We start from the raw sequence: 26,312 nt of genomic DNA, 5'->3' as shown, positions 1-26,312 counted from the left end.
GCTATTGCCAGGAATGACCAACTTTTCATTAATTGGATCTCTACAATTAATTAGTGATACCATTAAATTCATTAATGTAGAGAGAATTCTATAAGAAATAAAGTCAAACCCTTTTAAAGAAAAAATAATAATAAGGAAAGCATGAATCTGCTTTCGCTAGTCTCCCTCGGTCCCAGAAGGAGACCCCTGCTTCTTTATCAAAACTCAGATTCTGCAGAGTGCCGGTGGCCCTCGCCTGTAATCCCAGCGGCTCAGGAGGCTGAGGCAGGAGGATGGCGAGTTCAAAGCCAGCCTCAGCAACTTAGCGAGGCCTTGTCTCTAAATAAAAAGGGCTGGGCATGTGGCTCAGTGGGTAAGGGTCCCTGGGTTCAATCCCTGGTACAGAAGAAAAGAAAAGAAAAAAAATCCTCAGATTCAATTCAGTAATGTTCATCCGCACAGCCAACCGGGAGAGCGGGCCTTCCAACAAGTCCAGCGCGGGAGGCTCCCGTGGGCCTCCAGCCTCCAGGCGGAGGCGGGTTCTAAAGCAGGGCCCCTCGGGATCGGACCCTATGGGAGTGACCGCCAAGGGGGTCTTGTGCTCCCCCTTGACCGTGGATTCTTTCAACCACTATTCAGGGCCCCTGCTACACCACCCTGCACGGGGCAACCTCAGAGCCGACGTTGGGGGAGGCCGCACTGGGGGAGGCCGGAAGGCGGAAGGGCAGCGTCGCTGGAGGCAGGGAAAGCCTCCCAGGCCGGCCCCAGCCGCGCGGGGTGAGCAAGGTCGTAGCCACTCTGAGCCTCGGTTTCCCCAACCGTCCGTGGGAAGCAGCAGAGAAGCTTTTTCCAGAGCGTTGAACAAAATGCAGGAAAAAAAAAAAAAACTCTGGACCAGGCCAGGTGGCCAGAGAACGGGCCTGGCGGCCAGGACGGGCCTGCCCTTCGTGGATGACGGACTGTAGGATTCACCATCACCGCGGGCAAGGTGAAGCCCCCACCTCCTTCCAGCCCCAGGTAGCGAGCCCTCCTCTCCCCACCCAGGTCACCGGCTGGAGCCACCTTACCTCCTGCCGGTCTCCAGCCCACCATGACGCCCCAGGGCCCTTCCAGGCCACTCTTGCTGACCCGCTGACCCACTGACCTCCTGCCCCTCGCCTTCCCACATCGCGTGACCATACCTGACACCCACCCCCCCTGCTTGTCAAAGAAGATGACTTAGCGCCAGGCAGCTTCATAAAACAGAAGGGGGAACGTGGCTGCTTCCCCTCCATGATTCTACCCCGGGGCAGCTCTACCCGCCTGGCAGGAGGAGCACCCGGCTCTGAGGGCAGGGAGATGAGTCACGGCTGCACTGTGGCCAGCACCCCCACCCCCAGCAAGAGCACCTCCGGCACCTGTGTGTTGGGCTTATTTATTTTCACTTAGCCTCATACACCACAGGATGGGGGTTACAGGACAGTTACAGCAGAAATGTGCTCAGAAACCCCCACCACCCCCTCACTCAGAGAGGAAGCCCAAGTCCTTGTCTTGACCCACAAAGACCCACACGATCTTCCCGGTCACCTCCCTCTCTCCCCCATGCTCACTCTGCTCCAGCTACTTGGGCCACCTCAATGGCCCTCCAGACACCAGGCATGGTCCTGCCTCAGGGCCTTTGCATGGACTGTGCTCTCTGCTAAGGGGTGCTTTTCCCTGGGTTCATGTATGACTCGCTCCCTCATCTGCTTCGACCCTGTGCAAACATCACTTTCTCAGCAAACCCTTCCTGATCTCTCTGTTCCATCTACAACCCACCCACTGCTAGCTTTCCCAAGCCCTAGACCTCTCTTTTCTCCATGAAATTCTTACCATGATTGGTCCTACGATACATTTTTCTCACTTGTTTGTTTTGTTGTTTTTTTAATCTGCCTCCCTCACTAGACTGTCAGACCACAGAGGCAGGAAATACGTCTGTTTTGTTTTATTACTTTTTCACCAGGGCCTGAAACATGGTGATAGAAGACCATCTATCCCACATTAGACTATCTTTATGACCTTCATACATAGAAAAAATCAAACTAGGCACTGAAATCCAAGTGACTTGGGAGGTTGAAGCAGGAGGATCACAAGTTCAAGGCCGGCCCAAGCAACTTAACAAGAACTTGCCTCAAAAAATAAAAAGGGCTTGGGATGTAGCTCAGTGGTAAAGTACCCTTGGTTTCAATCCTCAGTACCACAAAAAAAAAAAAAAAAAAAAAAGTACAAACCATGGAAGAAAAGATTGAAAAATTGGGTTACATCCAGTTTTCAAACTTTTGTACAATAGAACATGCTGTGAATAAAGTAAAAGATGAGTTGGGTGAAAAGCATGTGATGTTCTTGACGAAGAATGTGTATCTAGAATATATAAAGAGCTCTGAGAAATCAATAAGGAAAAGGTACAGAAGAGGCAATTTTTTAGAGAAGGTAATCCAGTGGCCAATGGATCTTAGCAAAGACATTCAACAGAGGAATGTAGATTAAATTATTTTACACCCGCTCAATGTAAAAAAGTCAAAAAGTCCATCAAAACCAAGTGTTGAGTCAGACCTGATGGCTCATGCCTGTAAACACAGTGACTTGGGAGATTGAGGTAGGAGATTTCCCAGATTGAGGCCAACCTCAGTAACTTAGCAAGACCCTGTCTCAAGAAAAAATAAAAACCAAAGGCCAAATGTTCTGTCTGATATGTGGATACTAACACAATAAGTGGAAGAGGGTGTCAGGGAAGAATAGAAGTACTTTGGAGTATAAAAAGGGGGATAAAGGGAAGGGAGGGGTTAGGAACAGGAAAGATAGTAGAATGAATCAGACATGACTTTCCTGTGCATACATGGTCACACAACCAATGTAACTCCACATGGTGTACCAACCAGGAGAATGAGAAGTTACACGCCATATATGCACAGTAAGTCACAATACATTCTACTGTCATAACTAATAAGAACAAATAAAAAACAAGGCTTTGGGTACAGTTCAGTAAAGTGCCCCTGAGTTCAATCCCCAGCACCAAATAAAAAGTGTTGGCCATGAGTGGAGAACACAAATTTCAGAGCAGGAAAATTCCCTTGCATGCAGAGGAATGTAAATTGGTAAAGCTACTCTAGGGAGCATATTGGAATTATCAGTGTTAACGACAAGCACCCCCAGGATCCAGGATCCCACGTCTGAATGCACAACTCAGAGCAGGGATCAGCAAACCATGTCACACAGGCCAAACCTGGTCACATCTTTTATCGATAAAGTTTTATTGGAACACAGTCATGGTCGTCTGCTTATAAATTGTCTGTGGCTGTTTTCATGCTACAGTGGTGGAACGGAATAGCTGCAACAAAGGCCATCTCCCCCCAAAGCCAAAAGCATGTACCCTGTGGCCCCAACAGGAAGTGCTTGCCAATCTGTACTCTGGATTAATGCACCTCAAACTTTAATGGGCATGTGGATCACCCGCAGATCTTAATTAAAGGCACATTTGGGTTGAGACGTTCTGTGAGGGGCATGAGATTCTGCATTTCTAATGACTTCTTGGGCCATGCTGATACCACTGGCCCTGGGACTCCATTTGAATATGAAGAATCCAGGTAACATGGGGTCCCGCCAGGATGTGTCTGAGAATCCCTCTAGACCAGAAAGAAATGTGGTCACGTGAACATATTCAACTCAATTATCTCTGCCCCAGAAATCACAAATGAGAGCAGTCAGAAACTATCACTCAACATTTATTGCACATTCTACATGAGCCAGATACATCCGAAGCAGAAAGGTAACTGTATGCATTCATATCCAAAGAGATCGGAAAGGATGAGTGGAAGAGGAAAGGTAACACGTGGTTGCACAGCATCCTAAAATTCAGTCCCCAAGTCAATTATGAGTCTGACAGACATAACCTCAGGGTGGGAAGTGCTCCAGGGTTCTTACAAGACAGCTTCCAGGAAACCACATGGAAAGTTACCAGCTGTCCAGTCGTTCTGGAAAGGCAGAGGTCACACCTGTGGTCCATGGACACAGTACAGAACAATCAACGCATCTTGAATGAATGTTCTAGACATTTGTATGAGTTTCCTCTTTTCATGAACTCTCAATCCAAGTCACTATTTCCCCCATTCAGTTTCTATTTGACATCTCAAAAAGATATTTGTTGAAAATGTGTATATGATAAATGAATAACTGATTCATATCTAGTTTCAACAGCCATCATATATAAATAGCATTGACAAAAATTAAAAATCACGCTTCGGGTGAAAGGAAGGAATTTTGAAGAATGAGAGGGCATGTCTTCTAAGAGCACTACTCTGGGTCAAGGAACATGAGGGCGTGGTACAAAACAACAAAGACACAGGAGTTAACATTCATTATTGAGGGCTCACGGTGTGCGAGGATGTGTATGACATTCTGTGTACAGAATCAATGAGATTTAGACTTCTCATACTACCTGAGGTAACTGTGGTCTCCACTTTAGAGAGGATAAACTGAAGTCTTCCACCACACCAGCCCCCTCCAAGCAGAGGGAGGGAATCTAAGTGACCCCCTGTGTTAAAATCAGGATCAGCGTGAATGCTTGCAGGAAGCAGGTTTTAGCTCAAGAGAAGGAAGAGTGGGGTCGTTTAGGAGGAAGTGCGTCTGGTTGAGACTGAATGACCCCTCGCCCAGTCTCCAGGGCCCCCTCGGACGTGGAAGATCTTTGATTTGCTTCAGGTCACTCTTTCTCTGGGCACTTCCAGCGGGGACTTCCTCCCTCGGATCTGCCCTCTGCTAGCCGGGGCCTTGGCTGGGAAGAGGCAGGCTGGGGCCCTGCCTTCCAGTCTCCCCAGGTCACTCTCAGAAGGGAGTCTCCAGTCCAGGCCCAAGTCGGGGAGCCAGCAGGGCATGGGCTCCCGCCCCACCCGCCGCCAGGAGTAGCAGGTGGGCCGGTGGCTACTGAGGAGCAGGCTGCCTGAGCTCCCCATGCCAATGGCTCAGCCAGGGTCAGCAGAATGGGGGCCTGGCCGGTCCTGTGTTCTCGGCTCCTGCTGGAGGGCCAGGCCCGGGGATGGGGAGCCCGACCCCGCCCAGCTCTGGCCCTGGACAAGGATGCGGGGAGGCAGGGGATGCCTGTGATATGCGGGGTCTGGAGGTTTCCGTTGTCTCGGGCCCCCGACCCCCGCAGTGATGCTGCCCCCGGCCCTGCTGGTGAGAGGGAGGCACCCTGAACACCTACGTGGCCGCCATGAACCCAGGGGCTGAGGACGGCGGGGCCCCTGAGCTGGGTTTGCTACTGAGGCTTGGCCCCCCTGGCCGGGGACCCCAGTGCTCTGCACGGCTCCGGGGCCCAGGAGCCTCCTGCCCACAGCCCTCCCAGCTATTGGAGCTGGGATCTTTTTACTCAGAATGTAACAAAATCTCTGAAAAAAAAAAAAAAGAAAGAAAAATATATACACGGATCCTGAGTGAGAAATGGAGAAGGGCGGGGGCTCCACGAAGCTCCAGGGACCTGGGGCCTGGGGCTCCTCCCTGCAGAGTGGTTCTTTCCTCCATCCAGCGGGGTGTGTCCACCTGGTGGCTACTGACCTGTCCCAGCAGCTCAGGACCCCAATCCAAGACACAGAGGAAGCCATGCAGACGGGAGGCGGCTGAATTCCAAACCGAGGCCCGAGAAGTGAGGACTCAAACACCCTGAGGTGTTACCGCTCTGTCCTGGGGCCCTCGGTCACACCCTCCCCAGGAGAGGAATCACGGCCACCCTTATCACTAAGCGGGGCACAGAGGGAGGAGCCAAAGGTCTCGAGTGGGTGGAAGAGGGAACCAGGGGGTCCTAAATAAACGGGTGAAAGATGAAGCACAGGGATGAGTGACTGGATGAACAGCTGCACGGCAGGATGATGGACAGGCGGAAAGATGGCGGGTGAGTGGGCGGTGGGCCCGGGGACCACAGTGGGCAGGGGATGATGCAGGGCTGGGTGGGTGGCCGATGGTTGAGCAGATGAAAGGAAGGAGAAGGAATGGTCCAAAGAGCACAGGGTTAGGGTGGGGCAGCCACCAGGATGGAACCCAGGATGGGACCTCAGGCCCTGCACTTAGAGCCCGTCCGGACACCAAGAGGGACCTGTCCCAGCCAGGAGCCGCCTCCTTCCCACAGGCCTGGCTCTGGGAGCTGGCCAAGGCCAAGCCACTCCCCACTGGACAAACCGTGCCCGATCCTAACCAGCCCACCGCAGGCTGAGCTCACCGGGGAAGCCCTCAGAGAGGGGCCTGGCCACCCGCCCAGCCTCCGGACACCCTGCCCAAGGCTTGGGATTTGATGCGCAATTTGTGGGGCAGGGAGGCCTGAGCCAGACCCTGAGGACTGCTCCCTGGGCCCAGGCAGGTCACGGTGGCAGAAAGCCCCGTGGGGTCTGCAGAGGGTGCCAGCAGCACATCCGAGGGCCCTGAGGCCCGGCATCCAGGGGGCACGGGTGGCCACAGTCCCCAGCAAGGCTTGAGCTCTGGTCTGGACCCCACGCGCCCATCCAAGAGGTGACACCTGAAGAGGGCAGCCGGGAGGGCAGCCCGCAAGGCCATGTCAATTTTCTCGGGGGCCAGGGAAGCAGACTCCGGGGAGAACCGGGAGGAGGAAGCCAGGCCAGCCCACCCCTGAGCCACCAGGCAGCCCCGACATCCTGGAATCCCGGCATCCGGGGAACAGGGCCCTTTGAGGCCGCCGCGGGAGCCACGCAGACACGAGAGCGGCTCTGCCGCAGGGAGGGGGTCCCCAGTCCAGGGAGACTCCCACAGCAGGGCCTGCAGCGGCGAGGCCCGGGGGCCACCAACCGGAGGCAGGAGGCCCAAGCGCAGCTTGAGGGCCCGCAGCTCGGCCCTGAGCAGGGCGTTCTCCTCCAGCAGCGCGGCCAGCCTGCTCTCCACGGCCACGTCGTTGAGACGTCGCTTTTCCCGGGATCTCTTGGCCGCCTCGTTATTCCTCCTCCGCTTCTCCCAGTAAACAGTGTCCTTCTTCTCCTCCGGCATGAACTCCCTCTGCCGTCGCACGGCTGGGCCCCTGCCCCGAGCGACCCACAGAGTCCTGCTGGGACCTCGAGTTATGCCGGGCGGGCCCAGTGCATCCACGTCCATGGCTACCTGAGGGACCTGGGGAAGAGGAAAGGGGTCTGGGACTGAACGCAGGGGGTCAGCCCAGATGACCTCGCCCTCTGGTCTATCCTGTGTCTCCGCCATCACCGTTGGAGGGGCAGCTGGTGGGCGGCCCGACACCTGCGGGAGGAAGGACTTAGCAAGGCCCCCAGGGAGGCTGCTTGGGCAGAGGAGGCTCAAGAGCATCCCACAGCCATCATGGAGAGTCAGTCGGGAGGACGTGGGCTGCCTCCCCGGCATTCCCCTTACCACTGAGGAGGTCAGGAAACAAGCCAAGGGCTCAGCTTAATCTGAGGTCCAGGATAAAATTCTCGGAGACCCAAGGAAGACAGAGGAGGCTGAACCTAGAAAGAGAGAACGCGTGACCGTGGAGTTCAGCTGGCCAAGTGGGTGTCAAAAGATAAGCGGCCGTTGGTCTGAATGTGCCCAGATTACACGGCAAAATCCTCCGTCTGTGGCTGGAATTTCGAGGGACAGATAGAACCAAGGAATGAATAAGTGGACAGATGGAAAGACACCTAGTAATGAAAGGGTACCTTTTAATTAGTCTCTCAGTGAATGAAGGGACTCTTGGAGGGCGTCTTAGTCCACTTTCTGTTGCTGAATCAAATACCTGAGACGAGAGGATAATTCATAAAGAATGCAAGTTTACTTAGCTCATTGTGTAGGAGACTCAACATCTGCTAAGGGCTCCCTGCTACACCATAACATGGCAGAAGGCATCACATGGCAAGACGGAGCGAGGACGCCACAGGGACTCACAGCACAGCCTCTCCCGCCATAGCCCATTGATCTGCTAATCCACGAATGATTCAGCTACTCACAGAGGAGGGGTCCTTGTGACTCAGTCACTTTCCAAAGGCCCCACCTCCAAATACTGTTAACATGAATCTGGGGAGTAAGTTCCGAGCACATGAAATAGCATAGCAGATTAATGGATGGGTGAGCAAGTGTCAGATGCAGTGAGTGAATGTGCACTGGGCTAGGGAAGTGGAGGGTGGGTGAGAGTGAACTGATGAATGCATAAGATGGAATGACAGATGGTGAGTGGGTGAGTGGGCAGAGGGAAGGATGGGTGGTGGATGACCTGGGGCTTATGGATGGGTGGATGGAAATGGGTGAATGGAGATAGGTGGATGGGTAGATGGATATGGATGAATGAATGGATGGATCAGTTGGAGATGGATGGATAGACAGATGGAGATGAATGCGTGAATGGAGATGGGTGGATGGATTGGAGTTGGATGGATGGATGGATGGATGGATGGATGGAAGGGTGGATGGGTGGGTTGAAAATGGATGGATAAATGGACGGGTTGTAGATGAATGGATAGATGGATGGAGATGAGTGGATGGATGGATGGATGGATGGACGGATGGATAGATGAATGGATAAATGGGTGAATGGAAGGACGGGTGGGTGGGTAGATGAAGATGGATGGATGGATTGGAAATGGATGGAGATGGATGGATAGATGGAGATGGGTGGGTGGAAGATGAATGAATGGAGATGAATGGGTGGATGAACATGGATGGATGGATGAACATGGATAGATAGATGAGATGGAAGGCTAGAAGTATGGGTGGATGGATGAATGGATGGATGGTTGGATGGAGATGAATGAATGGATGGTCAGATGTCTTTTTTGTCCACCATTTTATCCTTGGTACCTAACACTGTATTTGTAAATAGTAAGTGGTGGTAAATTCATTAATTGTTGAGTGAATGAATGAACAAATGGATGAAAATGACCTGTTCAGATGGAGAGTGTTTGGCCTTCCTACTGAACTGCCAGCCAAAAACCATGAAACCCACATTTCCCCGTTTGCTTTGGCCACCAAGAAACTCTGCACTCAGTTTTGAGATAAATGGTGGTAGCTTTTAGCCAGATGTGGTGGTGCACACCTGTAATCCAAGCAATTCAGGAGACTGAGGTAGGAGGACCACAAGTTTGAAGCAGCCTCAGCAACTTCACAGGCCCTGTCTCAAAAATTAAAAATTAAAGGGCTGGGGATGTAGCTCAGTGGTAGCGTGCCCCTGGGCTTCAATTCTCAGTACCCACAAAATTAAAAAATGGTAGCAGCAGGCAGAATTAATATTGTCAAGGCAGAATTAATATTGTCAAGGCAGAATTAATATTGTCAAAATGGCCATACTACCAAAAATGCTATACAGATTCAATGCAATTCCAATTAAAATCCCAATGATGTACCATACAGAAATAGAGCAAGCAATCATGAAATTCATCTGGAAGAATAAGAAACCCAGAATAGCTAAAACTATCCTTAGCAGGAAGAATGAAGCAGCGGGTATCGCAATACCAGAACTTCAACTATACTACAAAGCAATAGTAACAAAAATGGCATGGTATTGGCACCAAAATAGACAGGTAGATCAATGGTACAGAATAGAGGACATGGACACAAACCCAAATAAATACAATTTTCTCATACTAGACAAAGGTGCAAAAAATATGCAATGGAGAAAAGATAGCCTCTCAACAAATGGTGCTGGAAAAACTGGAAATCCATATGCAACAGAATGAAACTAAACCCCTATCTCTCACCCTGCACAAAAATCAACTCACAATGGATCAGGGACCTCAAAATCAGACCAGAGACCTTGCATCTTATAGAAGAAAAACTAGGTCCAAATCTTCACCTTGTTGGCTTAGGATCAGACTTCCTTAACAGGACTCCCATAGTACAAGAAATAAAAGCAAGAATCAATAACTGGGATAGATTCAAACTAAATAGCTTTCTCTCAGCAAAGGAAACTATCAGCAACGCGAAGAGATAGCCTACAGAGTGGGAGAATATCTTTGCCACTCATACTTCAGATAGAGCACTAATCTCCAGAATCTATAAAGAACTCAAAAAACTCTACACCAAGAATACAAATAACCCAATCAACAAATGGACTAAGGATATGAACAGACCCTTCACAGAAGAAGATATACAAGCAATCAACAAACATATGAAAAAATGTTCACCATCTTTAGTAATAAGAGAAATGCAAATCAAAACTACACTAAGATTCCATCTCACCCCAGTTAAAATGGTTAATTAAAATGGTCAAGAATACAAGCAACAATAGGTGTTGGAGAGGATGCGGGGAAAAAGGTACACTCATACATTACTGGTGGGGTTGCAAATTAGTGCAGCCACTCTGGAAAGTAGTGTGGAGATTCCTTAGAAAACTTGGAATGGACCTACCATTTGACCCAGCTATCCCACTCCTCGGCCTATACCCAAAGGACTTAAAATCAGCATACTACAGAGATACAGCCACATCAATGTTCACAGCTACTCAATTCACAATAGCCAGACTGTGGAACCAACCTAGATGTCCTTCAATTGATGAATGGATAAAGAAACTGTGGTATATATATATAATGGAATATTACTCAGCTATAAAGAATAATAAAATTATGGCATTTGCAGACAAATGGATGAAATTGAAGAATATCATGCTAAGTGAGATAAGCCAATCTCAAAAATCCAAAAGACGAATGATCTCACCGATAAGCGGATGATGACACATAATGGGGGGTGGGAGGGGGACAAGAATGGAGGAAGGAGGGACTGTATAGAGGGAAAAGAGGGGTGGGAGGGGTGGGGGGAAGGAAAAAACTAACAATGAATCAAACCTCATTACCCTATGTGAATGTATGATTACACAAATGGTATTCTATTACTCCATGTACAAACAGAAACAACATGTATCCCATTTGTTTACAATAAAAATAAATTAAAAATTAAAAATGGTAGCAGCTTTCTTGGATTGGGAGTACATTTTTTCCTTCTCCTCCATTGTTCTTTCTTAAATTTAGTTTTTTCCTCTGGGCTACCAGCTCTTGACCTTAGTGTCTGTGGCTGCATAAGATAATTCAGGTTGTGTTTGAAGGAGGATAAAGGCATACACAGTCAAATAACATCATTCCAGGGAACTTTGACCATGATCCGAAGTGCACATTTCCCAAAGGACATTCTAAGGGGCCTCAGCTCCAAACTATGAATAAATAAATAAGCAAAGATATTTTGAAAAACCCTATATACCTCATTCCTTAAAGGAGAATCACAAAATACACTAAAGGCTCAGAGAGGTCCTGCAAAAATAAGTTTCAGTTTTGTTTGACTTAGAGATTCTCAAACTTACTTGTACGTGAAATGTTTATGCTTCACTAAACACTTTGGGATACATGAATATTTTTACAATGAACCAATAAATATGCAGGGTTTGGGGGATTTTTTTGGTATTAGGGATTGAACTCAGAGGCACTCAACCACTGAGCCACATTCCCGGCCCTACTTTGTATTTGATCTAGAGACAGGGTCTCACTGAGTTGCTTAGCGCCTTGCCATTGCTGAGGCTGGCTTTGAACTCTCGATCCTCCTGCCTCAGCCTCCCGAGCTGCTGGGATTACAGGCATGCGCCACTGCACCCAACCACAGATTTTTTTTTTTTAATGAATCATTAGGCACTATATTTTTGGAATGAACCATTAACTACATTAACATATTTGGAAGGAAACATTAAATGTACAAATATTTTTTAATAAACCAATAAATGCAAGAATATTTGAATAAGGAATTAGAAGCAGAGGAAGAGTGGATGAGAGGAGGCAATACTAAAGGGACAGATGCCATTCCTCTCTCCCCCAGTAGCTGGGCCTGGGACATCCACTGCCCAGCAGCTCATCTGAGTCCCAGCTGGATAAGCCCCAGATACAGCATCCTCTGCCACTAGCCTGGCCTGTCCTGGGGGACCTCAGAGGAGATCCCAGCAATCATTCCAACTTCAGGGGATGCTGATCACATCCCAAGAACTGATGGGCACCCAGGGTGGGGACCAAGGCCACCCCTGGGTTCTGGAGCCAGTCTCTGAAAGACGTCATCCTGAGGTGGCTTGAACAGGACTGGGTTGGAAGCAGGACGGGACACCAGCAGGGTCCTCAAAGCCACACCCACTAGAGCTACCATGTGATCCCGCTGTCCTGCTCTCCTGTACACGGACCCCAGGAAACCACTGCAGCGCGGTTCACAGTGGCCAAGGGACAGAGCCGACCAAGTGCCCGCTGAGGGACAAGTGGATAAAGAAAACATGGTATAAATGCAGGAGGAGAATTATTCAGTCATTAAAAAAGGAATGAAATCTTGTCACTTGGGGAAACACGGATGACTCTGGGGACATTATGTTGTGTGAAGCAAGCCAGGCACAGAAAGGCAAGAACTGCCCATTCCCACTCACAGCTAAAAAAGTTGATCTTGAAGAAGGAGAGTGGACAGTGGTCACTGGAGCTGGAAGCGGGCGGGGTGGGTGACAGGTACCACCCTGCAGGAGGGAGATGCTCAGTGGGCTGGCGAGAGCCCACTGTGAAGCTCCTGGAGAACTACCAGAGAAGCGTTTGAAGGCCACACACACACACACACACACACACACACACACACACACACAGTGGTAAGGAGATGGGAAGGCTCATTACCCCGATTTGATCATCCCCTATTTCATACACGGTTTGATTGCCACGCTGTACCCCACTTACAATTATTATTTGCCATTTAGAAAGAAAAAAAAAAATACAGTTTCTAAAAACCAAACCAGAGCCAGCAGATGCCCAGAGAAGAAGGCCCAGCATAGACAGGTGGTCAGATAAAAGGCAGGACAGGCTGAGTGGCTCTGGGGCAGCCGGCTCTCACGCAAAGCCCGTGAGGTGGAGGACTGCTCGGTCTCACTGGGGTGCTCCCTGCCTGGGTCCGTCCTCACTGTGGCTCAGTCTGAGACCCCCGACCGCGGTCCCCCACGCCTCCGCAGGAACCCAGATGGGGCAGCAGATAGCTCCGCTGCCTGGGTGTATTTAGAGAAGACGCAGTCAGGGCTGGGCCTTCCTGTGGTCACGGAGGAAGCACCAGGGAGGGTGTGAAGCAGAGCCTCCCCTTGTGAAGCGGCCAGAGCGGGCGCGGAAACAGGAAAGTGGCCCCCTCCCAGATGGCCTGGCCAGCTCCACCTAGTCCTCCGCAGCCGCCCTGACCAGTGGCGTCCGGAGCTCTGCTGGCCCCCAGAGTGACAGGAGCGCAGATGCCTCTTCCGCTGCGATTTTCCCTCGGATGAGCACCCAGCGGAGGACTCCAGAGCCCTTGCTGTTCCCCGCCCCTGTTCTCCGCCCTGCTCCAGCCCGCTTGCCTCCAAAAAGAAGCCACACGCATTGAGCCAGGCACCGGCAAGTCCTCCCTCGTCACTCACTGCCACCCAGGAGGAAAGCATAGTGCGGTTCTTATCCTGGTGCGACAGATGAGGAGCCGGGCTCTGAGGGAGGGTCAGCAGGCTCCGGCGCCCGCGTCTCCCCTCTTCCACTGAAGACGCACCTCTAAAGGGTAGAGGTCAGAGTCCACAGAGGAGAAGAGTCCAGAGACCACAGAGCTAACGATGGGGCAGGGCTGAGATCGGCACCCAGGCTGAGGGAGGCAGTGGAGGGGGCAGGGACGAGCATTTGCTTTGGGTACGAGATCAACATACCCAATTCCATCGCTTTCCTTAAGCAATCGCTTTTTTAAGCAATAATGAATTGCTTAAAAAAAAAAAAATTAGGGAAGTTATCTCATTCACAATAACCTTTAAAAAATAATAATAAACACTTGGGAATAAATCTAACCAAGGAGGTGAAAGACCTCTACAAAGAAAACTATAGAACGCTGAAGAACAAAATGGAAGAGGACACAAGAAGATAGAAAGAGCTCTCATGTTCTTGGATAGGCAGAATTAATATCTCAAAATGTCCCCAGTAACAAAGGCGTTACACAGATCCAACACCATCCCTATCAAAACACCAATGGCATTCTCCACAGAAGAGGGGGGGAAATGCAGCTCTAAAATTCATGTGGAAGAGCAAGAGACCCAGCAGAGCCAAAGCACTTCTGAGCAAGCAGTGCTAAGCTGGAGGCGTCACTACAGAAATACAGTGACACAGCTCGGAGTGGGCATCAGCAGGGTGAAGGCCAACGGGAGAGAGCAGCAGACGCAGCCAGAGCCAGAGAGCCAGTCCCTGGACACCAGGCATCGGTGCCGAAAACACACACCAGAGGGCAGACGGCCTTTGTAAAAAATGGTGCTGGGTAGACTGGATAACCATGTAGACAGGAGTCGAAAGTTGACCCACCCCTAACCCCGTACAAAAGCCGACTCAGGGGCTGGGGAGATAGCTCAGTTGGTAGAGTGCCTGCCTTGCAAGCACAAGGCCCTGGGTTCAATCCCCAGCACCGCAAAAAAAAAAAAAAAAAAAAAAAAAGAAAATGTGGGCCCGAGACCCCACACAGGGGCACAGGCATTGACTCTCTGAGCCAGACTCCTAGAGCTCAAGAAGACAGACCAAGGATCACTAAGTGGGATGACATCGAATTAAAGAGCTTCTGCACAGCAAAGGGAACAATCAGGAGCGTGAAGAGAGGGCCGGCGGGATGGGAGAGCTCAGCCACCTGCTCCTCAGGGGATTAATGTCCGGAACGTATGAAAAACTTAATGCCAAAAAAGCCCAAATAACCCAATTGAGAAACAGGCAAAGGAACTGAACAGCCACTTCTCAAAAGAAGAAACCCGAATAGCCAACAAGCATCTGAAAAACATAGTCAACTTTTCTGGCGACCAGGGAAATGCAAATCAAAACTGCACTGAGATTTCATCTCGCCCCAGTTAGAATGGCAATTACGAAGACTACAAATAACATTAAATGCTGACGAGGCGAGGGAGGAAAAGGTGCACTCATAATTGTCGGTGGGACTGCTAATTAGTGTGACCACTCTGGAAAGCAATATGGAGATTCCTCAAGAGACTAGGAATGAAACCACCATAAGACCCAGCTAAGCCCCTCCTCAGTATTTATCCAAAAGATCTAAAATCAGCAATCTATAGTCATACACACATATAAATGTTTATAGCAGCACAATTCACAATAGCCAAGCTACGGAACCAGCCCAGGTGCCTGTAGATAGATGAATGGATTAAAAACTGTGGTATATATACATGATGGAGTTTTACTCAGTCATAAGGAAGAATGAATCATGGCATTTGCTGGTCAATGGATGGAACTGGAGAACATCATGCTAAGTGAAACAAGCCAAACCCAGGAAGTCAAGGGTCAAGTGTTTTCTCTCATATGCAGAAGCTAAGCCAAAATAAGAAGGGAAAGGGACGGGAGAATTCCATGAAGACAGAAGAGAGATCGTAGAGAAGGAGGGGCAGGAAAACGGAGGGATGTGGAAGGATTCCGACCAAAGTCTCCAGTGTACATATGTGAATAGACCACAGTGAACACCACCTTTATGTATGTCCTGAATGTGCTACATTAAAGAAAAACTGTAAATAAATCAAAGAAAGGCCAGTAGAATAGAAGAAAAGGAACAGGGAGAGGGAAGAAAGGGAGGAAAGAAAGGAAAGGGGAAATACCGGAGACTGAATTGGAGCAAATTATATTCCGTGCTTGTATCATGATGTCAAAATGAATCCTAATAGTATGTATAAACGTAATGCGCCAATAAAATTAAATAAGCTTTTAACAAAGAGCACCTGCCTCAAGTTCCCACTTACAGGGAAGCCAAAGAAGTGGATCTCATAGACGTAGAGAATAGACTGGTGGGTACGAGAGGCCGAGGGGAGGCAGGCTGGAGAGAGGGTGGTCAGCAGGCGCAGGCGCAGCGGGCGGGTCAGCTCCCACTGCTCTGCAGCAGCCACACCAGCCAGGTAGGACGGTGCACCGTCATCATCGCTACCTGGGAGACTGAGGCAAGAGGGTAAGAAGTTCAAGGACAGTCCTGGCAACTGAGTGAGACTCCATCTCAAAATTCAAAGGGCTGGGGATACAGCCCAGTGGTACAGTATTTCCTGGCATGTGTGTGGCCCTCGGTTCCATTCCAAGTGCCACCAAAAAAAGCAGACATCGAATTCATGGTCCCCTCATGAACTTCCCATAAACTCCTCAACTAGAATTTACATCCGAGGGGACAGAGAATACTTGTGCGATTTTAAATGAGTCTATTAAGTGACTCAGAAAGATGAAGGAGAGAATCTCAGTCATTAAACAAGAACAGAAGCTTATGAACTAAAAACAGATGAACAGGAAGGACAAGCCGGAGCTCAGGTATACAAAATGTAGTTACTAGAAAACTCAAGAGATGGGACGACTAGAGGAAAGGGAAATTGGGGTCCAGATCACAGGGGATTTTAGTGGCAAAGAGGAAAGCACAACAGGGAGCCCAGGGCTGAGCAGTCTAACTCTGGAGCTGAGCCTTCAGGCCACTGTGCTCCTCTCGGGCTTTACTGGCTTGTCTGTGGTCTCCCTCCCTCTCTCCCGCTGCACTTTCTTTCCCGAATTGTAAGGCTGGAGCCCGGTGGGACTCCGCAGCTCCTTCATAAGGAGCGGGGCTTCAGTTGCTCCTGGACGACTGGCCAGTGGAGGAGAGAGTCAAAACTTTGAAAGCACAACAACAACAACAAAAAAAAAAAAAAAAAAAGATGAGAAAAAAGATCAATCAAGAGGTGGGAAGCGGATGAGGACATATAATGGGGGGTGGGAGGGGTTAGCATTAGGTTTAGGGTTAGGTTTAGGGTTAGGGATAAGGAGAGCGGTAAGAATGAAGGAAAGAAGGACTCTATAGAGGGAAAAGAGGGGTGGGAGGGGTGGGGGGAAGGGAAAAAAAAATAAACATCATTGCCCTATGTAAACGTATGATTACACAAATGGTATGCCTTGACTCTATGTACAAATAGAGAAACAACATGTATCCCATTTGTATACAATTTTAAAAAATAAATAAATAAAATAAATAAATAAATTAAAAAAAAAAAAAAGAGGTGGGGAGAGGCTGCCTCACAAATTCCCCACCCACGTGGCCAAAGGGCACCTGCAGGCTTCCCATCTGCTCCTCCGAGCTACGCGGGAAGATAGACGCGACCACAAACTCTCCAGTGGGTGTCGGACCCAACGTTCACCAGCAAAAGGTGACATTTTCGAGGCCATGGTACATCTGGAGACGTTGCTTACCTTTTTGCTTACAAAAGAAATACTCATTTGTTCATTGATAGAATGAGATAACAATTTTCCCACTGAAATTATCAAAGATTTTAAAAAGTGATAAAACCCACTGCTGGCAAGGATGCGGTGAGATGGGCACTTGGATACTTAGAAGGTAGAGATGTAAACTGCTTCCTGGCAAAGCAATTTGAAATAAAACAAAGTGGGACTCAGACCCTGGCTGGTGAAGGCGGGCATTTCTGCCCTTCCACCTGGGTGCACCAGGCTTCTCTCTATCCCTTTCTGGCCTCAGGATGCCCCTCCAATTCCATATTGATCTTTCTGCCTGAAACACTTTACCCCCACCTCTTTCACAAGCCAATGACATTCACCCTTCCTAGCATCTCCAGATGCCACCTCCTACAGGAAGCTCACCGGAGTGACTCCAGCCAGGTAGACCAGGAAGCTCTTCTGGGTTCCCAGGGCCCAGCAGGATTCCCTCCTCACTGTAGCAATCAGCCCGGGTGCACAGATCTCCAGAACAGTCGCTCGACTGCATACGGGAGGTGGGAACTATTTGGAGAAGGGAGAAAGATGAAGGAGAGAATCTCAGTCATTAAACAAGAACAGAAGCTTATGAACTAAAAACAGATGAACAGGAAGGACAAGCCGGAGCTCAGGTATACAAAATGTAGTTGCTAGAAAACTCAAGAGATGGGACGACTAGAGGAAAGGGAAATTGGGGTCCAGATCACAGGGGATTTTAGTGGCAAAGAGGAAAGCACAACAGGGAGCCCAGGGCTGAGCAGTCTAACTCTGGAGCTGAGCCTGTGGGGCTCAGCTGATCTGTGGGGTCTCGAGGAGGGGCTGGAGCTGCAGGTCTGGACCAGCATCCGAAAGACTTTTCTAAGAATTCCGGCTCACAAACCCAGCGGAGGTTGAGTTGACAGGCAATGAGCTGCCTGTCACAGGAGGGATGCCAGCAGAGAGTTGGAAACGATGAGCCCAAGAGGGGCCTCCTCGCCACTGCTCCATGTGACTCTCCTCTGATTCAGAGCTGCCCAGGGAGGAAGGGACGCAGGGGCTGTTCCCACGCCCGGGGCAGCCCAGCCCGTTCCTTGGAAGGGCCTCTGGGCCCCGAGAGGCCGCACTCTCACGGGGTTCAGGGAGCTGCGTGGAACCTCAGGGCCCTGCACTCTCGCAATGAGCGAGCCCCCACCTCATAAAAGCCCCCAGCGAAACCGAACCTCTGAAACCGAGAGCCTCAGTGGGAACTCAGATTTCAAGGGGAAAATGCAAGGCACCATGGGGCCCCGCGGCTGCCCCACCGCCCCAGGCCCCCTCCCGGGCTCAGGGGAGAGGCAGGAAGCCGTGGGTACCTCCTGTGCCCAGCCCACAGCCCAGCTGGAGTCGGGCGCCGGGAGCAGGTTGGTAGGCAGGAAGCCGGGGCGAGGCCAGGGCTCCAATCCCTGACCACCGAGCCGCCCGGCCAGGTGCCTTCTCTCCTCTGAGCCTGCTCCGACTGTTCAGTGGGCACGAGATGGGCGCACAACTGAACGGGGGGCGTGCCTGGTCCCCAGAAGTCACAGGTACCCAGTGTTTGAACCCGAGAGTCCCAGAAGGCCCCGGGGATCCCACGGGGTGGGAGCAACAGCGGCCCGAGGGTCGGGGACATTCACCTAGACTCCACGCGGACCGAAATCCGTGCCTCCAGCTCCGCCTTCCCATTCTGCCTGGATCCTAGAAAGGGAGCCTCGGACCCCTCCTCTTCCCTGGGTTGCACACCCCGACCCGGGACCCTCAGGACTGGCAGTGAGCTCCGCCCAGCCCGAGGCCAGCAGCCTGGCAGAAGCTCAAGGGCCCTCACCCTGACCTTAGCCCTTCCCAGGCCCACTGCAGGCGAGGCCAGGACCCGCCAGCCCCTCCCCCACTCAGCCCCAGCTGGGGAGGGTCTCCCTCCCGGCACCTGAGCCCCCACACCCCGGGGTCAAGAGGCTGGACCCCGCCCAGCCCCCACCCTCCCAGGCTCGTCTCCTTAACCCCACACGGGGCCCCGGAGGTCGTGACTGTGGCCTCTCCCTGGAAGGTGCTCCGGGGTCACGTCTGTCTTCCCCTCGCAGGGTCTCCTGAGCGCCAGGGCCTCGGCCACCCAATCCCAGCATGTGACGCTCCCGGGCCTCCTCCATGCAGCTGGGAGCAGCTCCTTCCCGCGTATGTGTGAGCCCACACCAGGAAGCTGCGGGGTCGCCTGCAAACTCAATCCACACTCTCTCCACTCTCAGCTGGTCCTGGGCTGCAGCCCTGTCCTCGCTGCTGGCCTACGGCCGGGCAGTGCCATCCCTCCTGGTCTCCCAGCTCCAGCTCCCAGGCCTCTCACTCAGGGCCTCCTGGTTGCTCCAAAACACCAGTCGTGGCTCTGCCTCAGGGCCTTTGCACAGGGGGTTCCATCTGCCTGGAATGCTGATCCCCTGACATTCACTGGGCCCCTCCATCACCTCCAGTGTCACCTCCCCAACCAAGGCCTGACTTGACCCCCAGGCTAGATAGCCACACACACTCATCTGTCTGCATCCTACTTTGTGGGTATTCAGGGCACTATCGCCCCCTAAATTCTTTCATTTTTAATTGACAAGTAATAATTGTATATATTTATCGTGTGCCAGAGACGGGGCTGGGGCCAGTTGTCTGTTGCAGAACATGCTAGGCAAGCACTCACCACTGAGCCACACCCCCAGCCCTTTTTAGTTTATTTGAGACAAGTTTATTTTGCTAAATTGCTGAGGCTGGCCTCGAATTTGCCATCCTCCTGCCTCAGCCTCCTGGGGATCTGGAATTTCAGGCAGGCACTCTTGTGCCTGGCGTGGGTGTTCTGACTACACCAGGCTAATTTGCAAATACATCACCTCACACGCTCCCTGCAGCCTCATGACAATAACCAAGACGCGGAAGCCACCTCAATGGCCAGTGCAGGATAATGGATCAAGAAAACGTGATCTACATGCTCCAGTCTTGAAAAGTCAGAGTAGAGCCCGTGTGGTGACCCTCGCCTGTGATCCCAGCAACTCCAGAGGCTGAGACTGGAGGATGGCAAGTTCAAGGTCAACCTTGGCAATTTAGTGAGACCCTGACTCGAAAATTAAAAAAAAAAAAAAAAAAAAAGGTTGGGGTATGAGCTTGCCCAGCATGTGCCAGGCCCTGGGCTCCGTCCCAGCACCGCGAAAAAGGAAAGGTGGGGAGACGGGAAACCCCAGCGTGAGTGACGGTGAGGGTCAACTGCTTACCTTCCAACCACCCACGGGCTGTCCTGGTGTCTGCCTCCGCCCCTAGCACAGCAGGCCCTGGGGGCCCCGGCCCTGCCCGCCGTGCGCCCGACGCACACTAGGCCTGCACTGCGTCCTGATGAACGGGGGTGAGCAGTGCGCTTGGTTCTCAACCCGCCTGGGAGGCACAACGCTCCTCAAGATGCAGGGAGACGCGGAGATCTTCTCAGCTGGCACGGCGGGTGGGTTCAGGGCCCAGCGCCCCCAGCTCAAGCCTGAGATGAGGCCAGCGTGAGCAGGCCACAAAGCCAGGGCGGGGGCAGGTGGCCGGCGGCACGGCTCAGGACTCGACGCCCAGAAAGCCCTGGGGCCCAGGAGAGCCGAGCAGAGCAGCTTCCGGCCCGTGGAGCTGCGGCCCCCACCCCACCTGGGGTGCCCGCCCCTCATCTCCAAAACCATCCTCAAGGTAGCACAGTTCCCGTGCGCCGCCACGCCCCCAGCTGGAGAAGAGCAGAGTCCAGAGACGAGCCAGGCGGTATCCCTAGGGACCTCGAAGAGCAGGGCCGGACCCCCGCCCTCCCCGAGCCCCCGACACCCACGGGCATCATCTGATACTGCCTGCGCTAAGCGTTTTACAGACATTATCTGCCCCAGGCATCTTCCCACCACGAATCTGATTATGCCACTTTCCTGCTTAAAACCCTCTACACATCAAGACTACACGCCCCCACCCCACCCACGGGGCCCCCACAGACCAAACGGAGCTCCTGCTGGCCTCACTTCACCTACACTGGCCTTCCCAGCATCCTGGCTGGCCACAGGACCTTTGCACATGCAGCCTGGCAGCCTGGAGCGCTCTGCCCCCTCCCCTAGCCTGCTCCTTCTCACCCTTTGGTCAGAACTTCTCTGGGGAACCCTCCCTGGCCTCCCACTGTTAGGCACTTACTAAACATCAAGGGCTCCTGCTCTTGGCCTTGGTGTCAGGGTATTTCACATGCCTTTGTGCGACTGTTTGAGTGACAGCTCTCTCCCCAGGAGCTTGGCAAACACCCATTAGTGGATGCCTGAGTACAGGCAGGCAGTCCCCGGGCTCCGGCTCCACCAGTGAGGACACTGGGGCACGCTGGCCTGAGGGGACACAGGGCTCCAGCCTCCTCCCCACCCACCCTGCGGGAGCCCTCCTCTGAGAGGAGGACATCTGGCAACGTCTCAGGAGTGCAACGGGCACCTAGGTTAGAAGCCAGGCTGCTACTAAACATCAGATGATGCACAGCAAGAGCCCAGGACCAGGACTCTCCAGCCCTAACATCAAAAGTGTGTGGAAGAGAAATTCTGCTCTAGGGGAAGGGCCCATATCTGAATCTGAGTTACAAAGACCAAGCAGGTGCATCCCAAGCAGGCCTGGGCCCCGGGGCTGCCTGATCAGCAGTGGTGAGTGTGCACTGATCCCGGCTCTCCCCTTGCCCGCTCCCTTCCAACCCCATGGGCCCCTAGCTGTTCCTCCAACATTCCAGGCACAATCCTGCCTCAGGGCCTTTGCACTGGCTGTTCCCTCTGCCGGGAGTGTCCTCCCCTTCAATATCCTCATGGCTGATTCCTTCTCCCAACACCTGGACTCTTCTCTGTTCCACCGAGGGAGAACCCCTGCACCCACACCAGACCCGAAGGTCCACCATGCCTGCCAAATCCCTCCACTTCAGACCTGAAGCTGGGGGAAGGACTAGGCCAGGCAGTGTTCTCTACATCACTAATACCCAGTCCTTCTGCTCCAGGGGAACCATGGAGTCCCACCCCGCTGCCAACCATGGTGGTGGCGAAGGGGCACCCACTTCTTCTTCCCATCTGAGGAGGACCCAGAGACCCCAGGTGCCTGCTGCAGCCAGGTGCTAGGTACACAGTTAGTGCTTAATAAATGTTTGAAGGAAAGTAAAGTATAGAAGGAGAAACAGAGAAGCGGAGAGAGAGAAAGAGACAGACGGAAATAAACAGAGAAAGCAGGAAGTGCAGACAGAGTGCCGATGGCCACCAGTGTCAGACTCGCTCCCGTCCTGGGGACAACTGGAACCTCGCAGCAGTCATCCAGACCCCAACCGTCCACCCTGGAGCACCCGGGGGCCCTGCAGCAGCCCAGGGCCCCAGCACCACCGGCAAGCGAGAGCCACTGCTGACCTCCTCGACAGACCCCCGGAAACCACCAGAGAGGTGCAGAAGCCGCAGTCAAGGGCCGCTGAGCCCCCAGGACAACCCTCATCCAAACCCCGAATCTAAAGCCCCTTGAGCACGAAAACAATGCCACTGGTGGAAGCCCCGCACCCTGAAGTCTGTTTAATGCACAAAATCATCTAAAACGTCCTATAAAATGCTGTCCAGCTCCATGCATGAGGGATGTGCGAAACATGGACGGATCTCGCACTCGACTTCCCCGAGACAGCTCATCTCAGTGCAAATACTACCAAACTGGAAAACAAAATCCCAAAGAGGAAGCACTACTGGTTCCAAGCACCCAATACCCCAAATCTCTGCAAAATCTGCACGTCCCCCAACGTCCCTGAGGACTAACACAAAGGACTCCCTCCGGGGCAGCTGGACCCACTTCACCAGCAGATCCCAGAACAAGGCTGGACCCCGGCACACCCCCGAGCAGCCCCCACAGCTCACTGACCGCCCCAGGCTCCCCACGGCCAACCCTGCCTGGTCCCGGATGCCAGCACCCCACTCAGCTTCCCCAAGCCCCATGCACGCAAGTGTGCGTCACCACCTGCAAGGACCAAGGTGAAGAGCTGGGTGCTCTTCAGAGCTGCAGGAGCCGGTGCTCCCGGTCACTTGGGGCCCCCCGGGGCAGCCGCTGGGCCAGGGCTGGGCCACAGGGCTGGGCCACAGGGCTGGGCTGGAGCCACAGCTACAGAAGCAGAACCCGGGGGCAGGACAGGACTGGAGAGAAGGGAGGAGGGGGCTGCGGGGCGGGGGCTGCAGGAGGAGGCATCCCGCCCGCCTCTGGCTCTGGCTCTCGCCCCCTCCCTCTGCCTCTGGTTTTCTCCACCTCTGGCTGTCTGCGGGTTTCTCCATAACTGCATGTCTCTGCTTCTCTCCCTGTCCCCTCCTCTGCCTCTCGGTCTGCCACTGTCTCTGTGGCTCCTGGAGACCCCTCCAACCAGGGAGGGGGGACCGGCTTCCACCCTCTGTGACAGAGACAGCCACGGAGGAACCTGTAAGAGCAAGAAGGACGGACGGGACAGACAGAGGCAGCAAGGACAGGGAAAGGGCTGAGGGCTGAGGGGCTGGGAGGCAGAGGCAGGGAGGGGGCTGGGCAGGGGAGGCGGGCACTGGTGGGTCCCAAGGACCCCAGCCCCGGGAGGCTGCCCACGCCAGCTGGGCCTCCACCCGAGCAGGGCTCACCTCCGGCTGCTGCTTCCTCTGAGGCCCGCCACAGCCACATCAGCCGTGTGGAACCTCCAGACTCCTCAGTGGTGGAGGGGGTCACCCACACTTCCGTAAAGGTGACACCCAGGTCCCCAGCCTGCAGCTCATGGCTTTCCTGCCAGGGCTGTCCCCTACCTGGTGTCTGCGGGAGGTCCTGAGAGGCAAAGAGCCCTGCCAGGAGGGCACACCTGCTGGTCTACCACAGGGGGCCCAACAAGGTGTCTGGGCTGGCAGAAGCTAGAGCCTGTCAATCCAACCACCCAAGACCCTTCTAGAACAACTCAGAGGCAGAAAGAAAGGAACCTTTCTCTCCTGATATCGGAGGACATTCTCCTGCTCCAACACCCTCTATGGCTCCCCGCTGCCTCTCAGATTTTCTAATCCCTTGCCCTGGACTTGCCCTGGACACATCCTCTCTGTCCAGCCTACCCAACAGAGGAAACTGGACACAGACCAAGACACTGACATGCCCTGTGGGAATCTGGGGCTAAGTTTTGAAGTGTAATATTCGTTTTCCAGGCGGACAGCAGTAAACAGGGATAGAGGGAACCCCAGGTGTAAGAGTCAGCAGGGCTATGTCCCAGGAAACCTGGGAGTAGTGGAGGGACGCAGTCAGAGTTGAGCGGGGGGCAGGCCCGAGTGGGGGCCTGAAGATGCCGAAGGAGCCTGAGTCAGGCTGCGGGCTGGAGGGCGGTTCCTGAGGAGCAGCCCCCAGGCCGAGGTGTGGAGTCTCTCTGGGGTGGAACAGAGGGGAGCCGGCTTTGACTTGGCAACAGCGTCCCCTGGTGGTCACTGTGTGGAACCGCACCCCTCTTCATGCAAGAGCCCGTTATTACCGGCCCAGAGGTATTTGCGGATGGTGAAGATGCTGAACGTGTAATGTCAGATGTAATAGCATTTTATGTAAATCATTAACTAGTGGATTTTGTTTTCGTGGTGTTTTCGTGATTGAACCTGTAACAGGGCCCACTTTATGCTTTGACTACAACCCCTGCTGCTCTGCCATTGCAACTTATTTTTTAACTGGACATATTTCGCTTCCTCTCTCCCTTCTCCTCCCTAATTTCTCCCCCTCCCTAATCTCAGGGGAAACAGGATGACCTTTCTTCCCCATCCCAGGAAGTGTGATCTGTCCCTGAGTACACACCCACCACAGGAACGAAGCAATCCAGACTTTGGAGATGGCACCAGAAGATCTCAGAAATGACCGTCTCCCAGTTACAACTCCAGGCAGAACACGTGGATTGTATTCCCCTCTTTAACAGCCCCCATTCCTGCCAATGGGCAGAATCCCAGTCTCTGGGACAGGAGTCCCCTGTGTTTCTCCTTTACTAGCAAAGTAATAAACCTTTTTACTTTTTCTTAAAACCGTGTTCTGGTTATTGGATTGGCATTAGAGACAAGGACTGAGGTTTCGGCTACACAAATATGTAACAAATCCCACTGTTATGTACAGCTATAATGCACCCATAAAATGTGGGAAATTTTTTTAAGTAGAGAAAGAAAATGTAGGATGCCAAGGCTTAGCACCCTGGAAAGGGTCATGCTCTGGTTTGGTTTTCAAATGCAAGTGGGTACTTGAGTCCTCTGCGCTGCTGGGATAATTGGGAGTTCTCTGAATCAATTGCAATGCAGAACGGGAAGTTCACTGGAAATCAAATGCTACTTTAAAGTTAATTTGGAGCTTGCACACAGATTTTTTTTTTTTTTTTTTTTTTTTTTTTTTTTTTTTTGCGGGTACTGGGGATCGAACTCTCAAAGCACTCTACCAGGTGAGCTATCTCCCCAGCCCTGCATACAGATTATTAAAACTCAGCAGTAGCTGATGGAATCCAGCAAGGCCTGTGGCTGAGGATGGGCATGTCCGTAGCATTCTAAGGTTCCAATTGCCTGGGTGCAGTTGGACAGGAGGAAAAACTTCCCATGTCCTGCAGTCATTGTGTATTTTGGAGTCGCCAGTAGAGCGGATGTTGACTGTCCCCAACATGATGCAAGTCTGAGATGCTGGGTAAGCCAGTTTCCCTAATCTGATGGTTGCATGGATCGGAATGTCTCACGGAACCCCACGAACACCAAAAACACCTTCAAAAGACTCGGTGTAACTCAGAGGTGACGCGCTTGGCTGGCACGTGCAAGGTCTTGTATTTCATCCCAGCACCAGAAAAAGGGGGGGGAAAAGTGGCCGGTCTGCCCACCCAGGCAAGTGGGATCTCGGGCACAAGCATCCTCAGCCCCGCCCAGGCCCCTCTATCTTGCTGGCCAAGCTGCTGTGATCCACAGTCGGGAAACCTGGGTGAGGCTCGCATCCATGGAGGGTAGAGCTGGGTAGGTCCAGGCATCAGGTGACAGGCGACAGTCCCAGAACCCAGCCAAATCCACAGGACTATGTGGATTCCCAGAGGCAGACTGTCAGGGTGGGCCTGTTGAGGCACCAGACGCTTTCTGGTGGAACTGGATTGACAGATGAGGGAGCGCTCTGCTAGTCACTGTGGGCAGCCATCCACGTCCCGCAGAGTCAGGCGTG

The 26,312-nt window shown here is 52.5% G+C and overlaps 1 protein-coding gene across 3 annotated transcripts in view; it reads right to left on the bottom strand.

Moving 5' to 3' along the window:
• Positions 1-5,520: 5,520 nt before the first annotated feature.
• Positions 5,521-26,312, bottom strand: part of Nfilz (NFIL3 like basic leucine zipper) — an 89,928-nt gene continuing 69,136 nt past the window's right edge. Inside the window, exons 3-5 of one of the 3 annotated variants that reach the window (XM_047531741.1) lie at positions 17,544-17,681; positions 7,354-7,448; positions 5,521-7,101 (exon numbers count right to left, since the gene is read on the bottom strand). In XM_047531741.1, the coding sequence (XP_047387697.1) occupies positions 6,217-7,086 (870 nt within the window). In that variant the 5' untranslated portion in view covers positions 7,087-7,101; positions 7,354-7,448; positions 17,544-17,681 and the 3' untranslated portion in view covers positions 5,521-6,216. Of the gene's footprint in view, positions 7,102-7,353; positions 7,449-7,640; positions 7,718-17,543; positions 17,682-20,389; positions 20,472-26,312 lie in introns of those variants that run through there. The other 2 variants (XM_047531742.1, XM_047531740.1) reach the window with 2 other exon arrangements.

This window comes from Sciurus carolinensis, chromosome 17 (genome assembly GCF_902686445.1).
Source record: "Sciurus carolinensis chromosome 17, mSciCar1.2, whole genome shotgun sequence".
Taxonomy (NCBI): domain Eukaryota; kingdom Metazoa; phylum Chordata; class Mammalia; order Rodentia; family Sciuridae; genus Sciurus; species Sciurus carolinensis.
Note: the sequence above shows the minus strand (reverse complement) of the source record. Positions and strands in the feature narration are given on the sequence as shown.